At 45.6% G+C, this 14,126-nt stretch overlaps 1 protein-coding gene across 2 annotated transcripts in view; it reads right to left on the bottom strand.

Moving 5' to 3' along the window:
- Positions 1-14,126, bottom strand: part of MGAT5 (alpha-1,6-mannosylglycoprotein 6-beta-N-acetylglucosaminyltransferase) — a 394,846-nt gene that overhangs the window by 219,078 nt on the left and 161,642 nt on the right. For both annotated transcript variants that reach the window (XM_040228417.1, XM_040228416.1), the window contains exon 4: positions 3,042-3,200. In XM_040228417.1, coding sequence (XP_040084351.1) covers positions 3,042-3,200 — 159 coding nt within the window. The remainder of the gene's footprint in view (positions 1-3,041; positions 3,201-14,126) is intronic.

The raw sequence follows: 14,126 nt of genomic DNA, 5'->3' as shown, positions 1-14,126 counted from the left end.
CTATAAAAAATGAACTCTCATAGCTCAAAAGCCACCCCTGCTATGACAGGAGGGATGTGAGAACTGCTAGCCTGGCAAGGATCAGGGAAGAGGGCAAAGAAGCCATGAGGGGCTGACCACAAACTAGGGCTGGGAACTTAAGTGCTTTGGCCCTCTTCGTGGCACACTAACCCACAGACCTGGCAGATAAAAAATACATGTGTGTTCTCTGACAAGATATCACAGCCCCTCGACCTCTGGAGGAAGTAGAGGCGGCTGCCTGCATTCTTCACGTCACTTCTGTAGTCACTGAGGCTGGCGCAGTGTCTGGCAGGGGTGCATATGCACGCACACACACACAGAAGGATGACATTTCTTTTTGTTGTGGCTTAACACACAGGGCAGCCAAAGAAACAGACCCTCAGACAGAAAGAACTTCCATTTTAGACAGGATATTAAGTAGTCCAGGAAACTGTCAGCTCTCTAGGAATCTCAAAGAAAATCGGAGCACATTTTTCTAGACTCACCGTTTGAGATGATTCACAAAATGGAAAGCCAGGAACGGGGAAAACAATCTCTTCTCTACTTGGCACTAGGAGGTCTTTACCTCAGTCCCACCCCATCCCACATAAATTCATAAAACCTGTGAAAGCACTTACTTCTGAGATACTGAGAAGAGTAAAAAAAGCAAGGCTCCAAGTCCCTCCAAGGCTCAGGAACTGGAAACAGTTTAATGGCAGAGAATGACCACTTTCCTCTCCTTTCTTCTAACTTCTTACCTGGGTAGCAATCCATCTCTATTCTGTGTCTCCTCCTCAATCCTCAATTGCCTCTGTCCTAACCACCTTCTAAGTTTACCTTCCTATCAGAAGCCTTCCAAAGACAGCCCCTCTTACAGTGACCATGGTTTGTGTTATCCCATGCATGTATATTATTTTTCTAATTGGCCAGTAAAAATCTCAAAGGTATGGAGCATGTCACACACGGAAGATGAAAACGAGTAAGAATGAGGTTAGTTATCAAAGGCAGAACTTTAAATTAGCTCCCTTTTCCCAAAAAGGAAAGATAAAAAACCAAATACTCTGGTTCTATAAATATTAGTAAAAGCACAGTACCAGTGGCACTTTTAAAGAAGCCCTTTTCAAATCCAATGACTTTGTGCAGAGGTTCCCAATCTTTTTGGCACCAGGAATCGATTCAATGCAAGACAATTTCTCCATGGACAGGGAAGGGGGGGGGTGGCTTCAGGGTGACTCAAGTGCATTACATTTGTTTGCACTTTATTTCTGTTACTATTTTATCAGCTCCACCTCAGATCATCAGGCATTAGATCCTGGAGGTTGGGGACCCTTGACTTAGAGAATGTGCTTAGAGATATTTGTTAACCAAGTGTACTAGCTCCATGCACGGGTCAGGGACTCCATTTGAAAAGAGTAGTCACCGCCTCCATCACATTTCATTCCAAAATTGTGTACCCTGGGACTTGAAACTCAGACAGGAAATCTCCCTGTGAGCCTGGCACACAAACAAGACAGTCAGAGGCAGCGAGATCCCTTATCAGGGAAGAGAATGATGGTAGACACGTGGACACGGGCCCTCCAGGACAGAGGCAGCAGGAGGCAGCGATGCCAGAGATGGAACACCACCCCACCCCCTACACACACAACCCTCTGAAACAGGAACCTACAGAACTGCCAGGAAATCAGAGAGGACCTTCTCAACAGCACTTCTTACTGGGAACAAGGGTGGAGGAGTGGAAGCTGGAGAGGCCTGGGTTCCATTTATTAATAAGCAGCTCAACACAGTGGGAGGTTTTCTTGTCTAATTACAGAAGCTGTTGGAAACTGCAAGGAAGACAAGATTTATGGCCCAGATGACACTGCCTCTGTGTTATAATTAAAAGTTATTTTTAATGCCTCTGTTTGGTCAGATACTTTGGATTATTAGAAATATAGTTTGCAATTTAAAACTTGCTAAAGGGCAGAGAACACAGCAGAAAAGTAATACAACAAGCTTGCATAATGTGAAACAGTTAAATGTTTTGACACTGGGAGGTGGGAAAGGAAAAGAATCTTCTTCCACTTAAGGCTGTGAGTTTCCTATAAGAAAGGGAGAGAAAAACAAGCCAGAGAGGATACTAAAGTCGATTTTTAAAATTTCAAAAGTAACCCAGCTACTTATTTTATCTATTAGCTAGAGCTTGTATACCACCCACCAGGAGTATAGACAACTCATTCACAGCCATTCACTCAAAGCGCCTAATCCTTACCCTCATCAAAGCTCTTTGCTTTGTCCTGGGTCCCCAGGAAATGACAGTGGTCACCCTAACAAGGACAAGGCCTAGCTTAACCACAAAAGCCAAGAGGCCAACGTCAGGGCAGAGCAATGCTGGGGAGGCGGCAGCGGAGGAGTGGGTGGGTCGGTCCAAATGTGAGCTGTGGACAATACACGTTGTGTATGTTATGGGGATTGTTTTAAATCCATTTCCCTTCTTTTATCCAAGAGTCCAGTTTCAAGAAGGGGGTCAGACACACACATCCAGGTGTCCACAAGAGGCTACAAAATCAGGCCAAGGTCAGGCAGGGGCCATTTATTCCCCAAATGCCATTTCTAGAACGCCTATTTCCCCAGATACGCAAAGGAGGCAAGTTTGCCATGGCTGTTCTTTAACAGTAGGGAGGAGAGAATCTATTATGTGGAACAGACTTTTGAAATTGTTTGATGAAAACGGGGAGGGGAAGGAACCTCTACCTGGTGTGAGCCTCCCAGATCACCTCTGTATTTCCTTTATCCCTGCTATGAATCTTCTCATTAAAAGTAATTTCAGGAGCTCATTATGGGAAACATATCACAGAAACCACCCAATATTACACATCATGATGAGACTGTAAAAGCCTTTGAACATATTATTCAAAAATAAATTTAAAGTTAGGGTTATAGGGACCATACTAAGTTGATGGGATTTATCATATATCAATAAGAACCACTGTGCCCCTGTGGTTCTCTTCCTAGTTCAGAGCAGGCCTTGACTCCACGTCTGGGCACAGACTCGTGGTCCTTACCTGCCACATTAATTTTCTCAAGTAAGCTGGGAACAGGTGTGGTGGAGTTGGTCAAGTTTGTCCCTGTGCCGTTGCTTACGAGGTTGTCCACCTTTGACTCCAACTTGCCAATGCGCTGCAAAATGTTATCGAGCAACACAGCAAGAGTCTTCTTCAGATCTGCAACAGGAAACATGCACAGGATTTAAATGCAACAGCTTAGACATCCTCCGGTCCCCCTCATAGCAGCCTGGCACACTCATGCACACTCACACTCGCTCTCTCTTTCCCTCCCTCTGATGTGAAGAACAAAATGTGGCAATTCAAAAAGCACCACATGAAGACCTGTCCTAACAAACTCCACCTGAAAGGCAACAGAGGCCACACTTGAGGGGCCCAGAGAGTCCAAAACACATCAGTTCGCCCTGTAACACAAGCTGCACAGTAAGTGACATAAAACTGTTCAGCTAGTAGGTTGAGAGATGCTGTAATTTAGCATCCTACCAAAGCATTCAATTCTTCCTCCTCTCAATGGTGGTTACTAACACACAGAACGACAAGCCCCAAAGGCAAGAAGGCCCTGAAAACGTCCAGATCAACTTCATTGTTGTTGTTTTGTTTTTTAGTGCTGTATACTCTTGGGCTTCCCTGGTGGCTCAGAGGCTAGAGCGTCTGCCTGGAATGCGGGAGACCCGGGTTCGATCCCTGGGTCGGGAAGATTCCCTGGAGAAGGAAATGGCAACCCACTCCAGTACTCTTGCCTGGAGAATCCCATGGACGGAGATGCCTGGTGGGCTACAGTCCATGGGGTCGCAAAGAGTAGGACACGACTGAGTGACTTGACTTTACTTCATACTCTTGCAAGTCCCAATTTTTTGAAGTCTTTACTGCTGTTGGTTACATATAGTAATACTTAATAAAAAGTTATGGGCTTTCCTGGTGGCTCAGCAGTAAAGAATACACCTTCTAATGTAGGAGATGCGGGTTCAATCCCCGAGTTGGGAAGATACCCTGGAGAAGAGAATGGCAACCCACTCTAGTATTCTTGCCTGGGAAATCCCATGGACAGAGGAGCCTGGCAGGCTACAGTCCATGGAGTCACAGAAGAGTCAGACACAACTCAGCGACTAAATAACAAAACAAGATAAAAGCTACAGTTTCAGATTTCAGATATGCTGGATAATCCAAAGTTAACTATAATGCAATTTAGAAGCACACTTAAATTAAGACCAGATTCATTCATTTATTCAAAGTGAAAGTTGCTCAGTCATGTCCAACTGTTTGCAACCTCATAGACTATACAGTCCATGGAATTCTCCAGGCCAGAATATTGGAGTGGGTAGCCTTTCCCTTCTCCAGGGGATCTTCCCAACCCAGGGATTGAACCCAGGTCTCCTGCATGGCAGGCAGATTCTTTACCAGCTAAACCACAAGGGAAGCCCAAGAATACTGGAGTGGGTAGCCTATTTCTTCTCCAGTGGATCTCCCCAACCCAGGAATCAAATGGGGGTCTCCTGCACTCCAGGCAGATTCTTTACCAACTGAGCTATCAGGGAAGGAGTTCATTCATTCAAGATATTAATTAAACAACTACTATGTGCCAAGCATTGTTCTAGATGATGGGACCATTTTCTTCTGGTGCTTACATTTAAGAGTTGATTCTCTTTCTTACATATCTGGCTATGGGTTACAGAGAAATGTACTTCTCTCCAGATAAATTACAGACGCATTATCTTCAGGCCTACATAAGTATTTACTAAGTTTGTATACAAGGTAATCTACACACAGAGAGAGATTAAGTTAGCCCCCTCCTCTGGAAACTCAAAGACAGTCTGACTTGTACATGTGAGAAAGGCAGGACCACCACAGGGCAGCAGCTTTGTGAACAGAATCCAGATTCACTTATGAACTGGGAGTGTGCCAGGGGAGCAGGATGAAGCAAAATCCTGAATTCAGACAAAGGGGAACCTTCCATTCTGCTGGGAACAGAGCACACTTGCAATGAACAGGTGCTCAGATCTGACCAGGAAAGAAGCACATACTGGGCCAATCCACCAACCCCAGAGCACAGCCAATGACTGTCCACTAACAAGCAGGCAGCCTTTCTACTTCCAGTCAAGAGAGAAACACTCATCCGAACAGAAACAAGACACATAACTGACATGCAAGTTTGCATTCCCAGGGTTAACAGACAGCATCACTGAAGCTCACTAAAGACTGGAAACAGAACTCACATCTTTATCCTGGAAGTCTGGATCTTTGTGCTTAGTATAATCTCAATCTCTCCACCACTCCCAACACCAAACCCAAGACTTCTTCACAGCATTAAGACCTGTAGCAGTCTGTTCATTCAGTCTCTCTAACAAACATCTGACCAGGTCTACTTTTTATTCTTCATTGAGGATGTTACCCACAGATTCTAAGACAAGCTGGCCATGCAAAAGAGCAATTGGCCAAAAATAAGATTATAACAAAGAAGGTTAAATAGGAACTAAGAGTTCCTGAATGTCTATCAGGTGCCATGCACATATATAAGGAATTGCATTTATTAATAACTTCACATTCTCCATGAAGCAGGTGTGACTTCATTTTACAGATGAGAAAACTGAGGTTTACAGACAGGAAGCAATATGCTCGTGGTTCCAGACATACAAAATCACAAATGGGGACTCAACTCAGGTCTGCCTAATTCCCTGATGCCTCGCTGCTACCAGCCAGAAGTCAAGAGCCAGGGCTGAGAAAAGAAACCAAGTGTGAAATTCAGTGACTTTCAGCCTAGTGATTAAGGGCTTAGACTCTAATCACTTCCTAGGTTTGAGTCCTCACTCTCCACTTCTGTACCCTTATTTGTAAAAGAGTGAAAAGAATAAGCCTACCTCTTTGGTGTTATAATGAGGACATAATGAGTTAATATTTGTAAAATGTTTTGAACACTGCCTGGCACATAATAAGTGCTACATAACTGTTACATAGGTAAGTTAAAAAAAATAAAACCTTTGGAAAACGCTCTCATCCTTCCTAGAGAAATCTCTCCCCAAGTGATGCAAAGCTTTATTGTTTTATCCAAAGGGTCATGAGATCACGCTCCTCAGGGGCTGCAGCCTGACAACTAGTGTGACTCACAGCCTGTCCCTGACATATCATTAGCTGGCAAAGACAGCAGGAGTCAGCCACCAGCTCTGGTCTTACACTGACTCTGAAGCACTGACTGCCTCTCCAGAGCTCTGAAGATTGCCAGAGGCCAGCCACACAGATGGGGGCCATGGTGCTGCTCAGAGGTGGCTGTGTGCACTCTAAAGAAACCACTCCTCAGATAAATGATATCCATCTCCCTTCCCCCGCCTCCCAATCTCAACGTCTTTGCCCAGAGCCTGAATTGTCAGCCAAGGCATCCACATGTAGAAAGGGCATTTAACTCTTACCAGCAATTGTAGTTAGCCAGACACAGAGGCCCGATCTGCTAGTCTGGCTTTACTCAGGTTTCTCAGTTCCTACACTATTGACACTTTGGCCAGATAATTCTTTGCTTGGAGGGTGGGGAGCAGGAGGAAGGAGGCTATCCTGTACTGTAAGGTGTCTGTAGCATCCCTGGACTCTAGCCACTAAATGAGAGTAGCAATCCTCCTGTGTGAACCAGAAATGTCTTCAGATATTGCCAATGTCCCTTCTGGGGAGTACAACTGCACTCCATTCGAGAACCACTGAATTAAGCACATTCTCCCAATGCTTGTCTTCTGCACTGCCCTTCTGTGGAGCTATCAAGATAGAACTTGGACACAAGGGTTATGGGAAAAAGAATGACGAGTGAAAAGACAGTCACTAAACTTGTATTATGTATGACTTCCATGGTGACACTACTGCAAATATGATGGAAAGTACAATGAGGCAAGGCGGGAGCTGACAGAGGCCCATGCTGCAGGTCTCTCTAGAGCTGGTTACCCCTTTCAGGCTTCTGCCCTTTTGTTAAAAGGCAACAGGACTCCTGGAGAGAGTCTCCCAACCCACAGCTTTTGGTGATAGTTATTGGTGGCATACACACCCTGGATACAATACACGGTGGTCACATCGGCATTAAGAAGACATTCTTCCTTGATTCTTAAAACACAATCCATCAAAAATGTGATTTACTATCTCTTGTTGATCCCACCTACACAGATGGACCTTGTGTGACTCTATGACACGGTATAAATTCATGATGATGAGAAGAATGCTGATGTTCACCATCATCACTCTACTCCACTACTACTACTGCTAAGGTTGCTACTGCTGCTATTATCACCATATTGATGCAACTGCTACTACTGTTCCTCCACCAGCACCAGCAACACCATTTATTAAATCTCATGTGTTAGTTACTGGGCTAAAGCATTTTACATGGATTAATTCATTTGGTCCCATCAAGACAATATGAGAAACATGTTGCCATTCCCACCTCCATCATACAGATGAGTAAACCACAGTACATAGAGGTTAACTAATTTGTCCCACGTGACTGCAGATCGGGGGTCCAAACCCAGGCAACCTGGTTCCAGACCCAACAGTTCTTACCCACCATGCTTTACTGCTTCTTAAGGAACCTTATGGACCTTCCATCCAGCAAGCATCTCTGACTTGCTGCTTCTGAACACACTTAGTAGGGATTAAGTCCTGGGCTTCTGCAGTGTGTCCCTGTTAAATCATACCCCAACCTCCCTCAAGACTCACTGATGGGACAGTTCTGTGAGCAACTCCAACACTTAAACGTAATGAAGAACTTGTTTTTCTGTGTCGTCTCCCTTAAATTCCATGAATTGAATACAAGGCTATTAAAAACCTTGGCCTCTCTAGACACTTTACCTGGGTAGGCGTGTTTTCTCTCCCAATGTGGAAAAAAAGAAAAAAGTTCATTTTCAATTCAAGCAGCTATTTGAGTCACTATTTCTAGGCATTCCAACACAAGATAAAAGATACTTGTGTCAATAAAATACACAAGGGTAAAGATGATCCCAAGTTCATCTCTGAGTCCTTACAAACTGGCACGGTGCCTGGCACATTACAGTAATCAGTAAGTATGTGTTACCTAAGTGGATAAGTAAATGAATGAACCAACAAACAAATGAACTACAGTCTTCCCACAAATAAGGGTGAATAAGCAATACCTTTCTAGGTGATGCAATTGTTTCTCACCTTTGTATTTCACAGCTAAATCTGTAAGAACTGTTAAAGAGTTTTATTGCAATTTTAAACTTAATACAGAGTATTTCTGTATGCATTCTTAGTGTTAATGTTAACCCATATGTTTGATAAGACTGAATACTCAAGACTACTTTCATATAGTTTAATAAAGAAAGGAAAGTGAAAATATTCTTCCAAATTCCAGTATAATATCTTCATATTTATCATTGTGTTTTATAGTTATTACAGCCATAAACTGTATCCTCAGCAGGATTACAATTTCCAATTACTAACAGACTTTTAAAATTTTGTTTGTGCTTCAAAGCCTCAGTAATAAAAATTTAATCCCAACATTACTATTGCAATTCTGTGTTCTGAAAACTTATTGAACATGACAAAGATGAGATCAAAGTAAGTGAGAACATTTTAAATGTCCCTCTGGGGAAAGAAAGCTTTGGTTTCTATCAGGCCAGGAGTTCTCTGATAAAGGGTGAGATCAACAAAATCTCAGAACAGGTGCCCTGGCAGCTCTGTAAGTTTTCATTTCTAGAAAGCCATGACAGTAATGGTGAGAGAGGCCAGAAGAGGTTTTCATATCCTTGAACAGAACAGTCAAGGATTTATCACTGCCAGCTATACCTTCCCCCATAGCTGGGGTCCAAGGAGATGGAAACTAAAGAAAGGGGGTCCTGCTGGTGGAAAAAGATCTATCAGTTCACAGGTCTACTGGCTAAAGCTGTGAGACTGGGTGATAAACCCTGACTGCCCAGATCAGCAAGTCAGTTAAGCAAGGCTGTGCTGACCCCACCCCGTGCCCCTGCGACATGCTTCCCAAGCAGGGGTTCTCCAGCCTGCAATCTATCAGGCTCAGTTGTGGAGTCAGAGGTACCAGGTTCCATCCTCAGGCCGCTCCATTGGAACTTGCACAACCCACACATCAAGGATTCTGGGTCCAGCCACAATCGACAACTATATTTAAGGTGCAGCTGCCACGATTCACTGGCAGAGAACCAACTGTGCAATGAGCAAGGACTTACATCAGAACTGCCAAAAATCATTTATATCTGGGCTGCTCCTAACGCAAATCCCTCTCTACCATGGCCACCCTCAAGGGCAGAGCTCGAACCAGAGGACCACAGAACAGATTCATTCACTGCTCTGGAGAAACTAGCAAAAGACAGGGCGATAATGAGAAAGGAAGGTGCTAATGAAAAATGAATTAACCCCAACCTCCCATTCCCACTGACTGCCAGGAATGTCAAGTTTCATCAGTTACACGTTTGAAAATTAATTTGAAAGTGACCTTTCCACAGAAAGATAATATGGTTAGAGCAATGACCAAAATACAGTCCATTCATTATGTACAAGGACACTCAAAGCACTGTTAGTTATAAAAGAGAACAGTGTTATTTATTACAGATAAGCTGTGGACACTACCCAAACACCAGCAAAAAGGTTACATTATATGATGTCCAACTATTCCTAAAATGGAATAAATCACTAGATTGGAGCCCGGGGAGGGCAGAGAGCAGGTCCATCCTGTCATCTCTGTTTATTGCCACAAGCTATTGACCCCAAGAACTCCATAAACGTTTACTGAATGAAACGTTTGGATGAAAAAGGAAAAGTGTATGGTCATTAAAAAGACCTAATGGATGAGGAAATACAACAAAGATGAGTTTTAAAAGCTCTGTATAAAATATTCCAATTTTAAAAAATAAGCATACATATATCCATCTGCATTTAAATAAAGGACTAGCGAGAAATCAAATTTATCTGGGTTTGGGGGTAAGGAGTATTTTTTTCTTATTCTTTATTTGTAAGAATGCGATGATGGACTTGGGACTATCTCTGCCCTTGTGTGTTTTATGGAATAGTATCTTTTATCTTGTGTTGAACAGCTTTGAAATAGTGACTCACATGGCTGCTGGAATTGAAAATGATTTTTTTTTTCCTTTCATAATTGAAGAAAAAAGAAGCTGACCCAGGAAAAGTGCCTGGAGGGTCCCAGGTTTTCGTCAGCCTCATGTTCCAGATGCTCTGAATTTTCTATCAATGTTCATATCACTCTGACCATCACAAAGGTATGAAATGCTACCTGGAAATGCAGTCAGAACCATGTATTCTACCTCAGAACTCCAAAACACTGCCCACAGGTACCCTGACACCCCCTACCCTTCCGAGAAGCATCTTGGTCACTGACCAAGCTCCATTTCATCTGAGTTCTTCAAGCCATTCAGAGGACAACTCACCCACATCTAAACTCACCAATGCACCCTTCACCCTGCAATTGTCACAGGCAGCCAGACCAGGTCACAAAGGGAACAATTACCACACAGTGAAGAACAGCTTCAGAGGCTCAGCATCACTGACTGCATGCTCTCCTGGGTTAGCTGTAGGCAATTAAGCTGTGACTTGAACTTGCACCTAGAAGTGAACGCTACTCCTGTGCAGTGGGGAGGGTCCTGAGGATTTCAAGGAATTTTGAGGCAGCACAATCTGAGACTGGATCTTATCTAGGCCTCTGGACAGTAGTTAGTGCTTTATGGAATCTGTAAACAGCCAGGATGGAGTTCTTGGGCTGCTCTTTCCCTTTTCCTAACACTTTGCCAGCTGCATGGGAAAGGACTCAAGCAACTTAGCAATTGGTATAGAAAAGTCCACAGGCTCTGAAAGGTCAAGTCCACTGTCATCCAAAGTCCCCATTGACTCCAGGGCATCTTCCTTGTCGGGAAAGAGGAGCCACAGCATAGCCCTCCCCACTCACCATCCACCCCCAGAAACTGCTCCAAAAGTGCCCACTTCATAGACAAAGTGAGAGAGGCTGCACTGGTCCATCCCACACCCATTAGAGAAAGACTTATCTTCGAATAGGAAGACAATGACAAGCACACATTCTGTTTCAAAGATGCCAAAGTCACTCAGTGGTGCTAACACACCTTTAAAAACGGACCCAGGGCAGCGCCAGACTCTCCATAGAGTCCAGAGCAGCGGAACTCAACCCTGGGGTGGAGCCCAGCATCTGTGTTGTCACAGCAGCCCTGGGGATCCTGGTGGGCGCGCCTTGCCAAGCTTGTTTAGGAGGGAGTGGCAAGCCTGCTTCCTCCACACCACAGCTTATTTCCTCTCTTGTCTGGTTGGGTCCTGTCCTCTGTAAACCCTAAGAACAGCCGCAAAAACAAGCTCCTGACACCCCATATTCAAGTGAAAAAACAACATCAGGTCTACACTGACCACTCCTGTTGGCTTGTAGCTAGCGCAGGTCCGTGCAGGCCAAAGCGAGCAATCATTCATACCAAATACACATTACTAATCTAAGTGCTTTGATAAGCTTGGTCGCACGCAATCTTACAGCAAGCCTATAAGGTCAGTGACATTTTATCTGCTGTTTCTTAAAAGAGGAGGAGGGTTTTTAAAACATCAGTGACTTGCCCAAGGTCACACATCTAGTAAAGAATCCTTCCACAAGCCACAAATACATACATTTCCAATGCCTTCCAGAATACACAACGGTTCCCATGTCCGGATCCTGCATAAATAGCTACTTGGAGGCATCTGGACACTCAGTTCATAGGGAATCTCTTCTCATTTCCTGTCTCACTGAAAACATCACTGAGTCACTGTGATTTTCAAATTAGCCTCAGCTGGAGCTGTACTACACAGAGTCCGAGAGGAGGGAACACTGCTGCTATTCACCCGTGGGTCCCACTATGTGCTAGGCAGGTGCCGAGGCCCCAGAATACTGTGGGGAACAAAAGAGATACAACGCCCTGCTCTCTGGGAGCTTAATCCAAGTGGGGGAGAGAGGTGATGATAAACAAAGTCATGACAGTGTCACGACAGGTGGTTTAAGGGCCATGAAGAACGAGAAGGAAGCAGGAGTGGGGCTCTGCTTCTGACACGGCCCGGAAGGAGAGGAGGGAGTCATCTCTGTGGAGGAAAGGCATGCAGCTGGAGGGACGAGCAATCGCTGAGGTTCAGAGGCAGGAAGATGCACGGCCATCACCCAACAGCCAGTCCTGGAAGATGGCTGCGCCACGAGGCAGCCTGAGCGGGGTGGACAGCTCTTCAGGGTGGCCGGGAGCTCTGTCCGAGCAGTTCTGAGCAAAAGAGCCCAGGGACACAGCTGGAAACACAGCTGGAGGAGCTACGGCCCCCAAGGTGAAGGACCTACAGTTCAGGGCGGGATCTGAGTCTGAGGCCAATCTCTTCAACACCTGTGTTCCCTTCTCCAGCCAGGACCAGAAGCAGCGGTGTGGTGTGAAGAAAAGGGCTTGAGGACAAAGGGAAAACAAGAAAGAGTGTCCAGTTCCTCCCGGAGACCCAGATTCTGATTACAGAGCTGTCCCAAACACACCTGAGGTCCTCCTCAGACATCTGGACTGGGCTGGCGTGCCCGCGAACTTGGCCTGGCTCAGACGGGCACACTGCGGGGGCCAGGCCTCTACCACAGGCTCCCTGGCAAAGCCCCAAGCCCCAGAGAGGCCTGTTTTCAGGTTCCAAGCTTTTAAAGCAGGGCCCTTTCTTGAATCATACCAGCCATATCACTGTAGAGTAACCAGGGCCTCCTCAGACAATCAAATGGCTCATCTCTCTCTCTTTTTTTTAACCCCCTACCTGGTTCACTCCAAGAAGAATGTATTTCCCTCAAGGGCAGAGAATTTCTGCCTGGGCAATGGTGGTTTTTCCACATCACCCAGCCCTCCAAAAAATGTCCCTTGATCAAATTTGGAGGAACAGAGGCATAAAGAAAAAATTATTTAAAAAAAACCAACAAATCTTCACAGGCCTAGCCAATGAAATCCAAGATCGTTTTTTTTTTTTTTTTTCCTTACACTAAATGGTGTTAGTCTTGGAAATGGACATCCCCAGGCCAAGGAGGGCCACAGAAGCCCAAAGCTGCTACTGCTCCACTGCCCACTGGCCGGCAACCAAAACTCCACCCTAGTTCTCCACCCCCACGCCCCTAAGGAAACAGAAAGAACTCCCTTCCTTCTTACCTCCCTGCCCTGCTGTGTAAATGACAGTGGTCAAGAGGACAGGGGCAAGACAGGCTGAGCTCTACAGAAGGGCATCCACCCATCTCACCCCCGCCACTCCCATCATACCGAGACCGCACCCTGCAAAGCCACGGCACCCACGCCCTCTGCCTGCTTCTCCCACATCAGCACCAGCCAAGCTACTCCGTGCTCACTTTCTTCTAGCTGCAGTGGCCTCTGCTCTGCCCTGGGACTGCACATGAGGCTTTGCTGCTGCTGTTGGTCAGTAGCTAAGTCATGCCTGACTCTTTGCGACCCCATGGACTGCAGCATGCCAGGCTTCCCTGTCCCTTCACTATCTCCCAGAATTTGCCCAAGGCCTTAGGACCTGGCATACACCATGCTTCTTGCCTGGCCTGATCTGCCTCCACCTCTCACCTCCCACCTTGCCCAGTAGCTCCTCGGCATCCTTTGGGCTAAAAGACACCTCCCAGGAGAAGCCTTCTTTGACCTTCTCCTCCAAAGTATCAACAGCTCCACAAGTACTTAAAAAAAATTCGACTCTAATCATTTTTCTTCCTGGAACTTACTGTTATCTGTCATTCTCTTGTTTATTACTTCCCCCTCCAAGTAAGTGTAACCTCTGTGAGAGCAGGAACCCTGGCGGTGTTTTCCCAGCTGTGCATACGAAGCTTCGATGGCATTGACAGATACCAGCCCACAGCACAGACATCGTCCAGAGTGGCAGGCTGGAAGGGTAACAGCCAATCTAGGGGACAGTCTAGGCCCAAGGAGTTCAGGGAACCAGGAGACAGGAGGTTAGGCAGAGCATGTGTACAGACCTGGAGGCCAAGAGGAAGCAGGCAGCATGGAAACAGGATATTGGTGGGGGCTGGCTGAGAAGCTGGGGCTCTCGACTGCTTCAGCCTGAGCTGATGACCTATCCAGGTCAGAGCATCCCAGTGCACAGAGA

This window comes from Oryx dammah, unplaced genomic scaffold, assembly GCF_014754425.2.
Source record: "Oryx dammah isolate SB20612 unplaced genomic scaffold, SCBI_Odam_1.1 HiC_scaffold_27, whole genome shotgun sequence".
NCBI classification, from domain to species: Eukaryota; Metazoa; Chordata; class Mammalia; order Artiodactyla; family Bovidae; genus Oryx; species Oryx dammah.
Note: the sequence above shows the minus strand (reverse complement) of the source record. Positions and strands in the feature narration are given on the sequence as shown.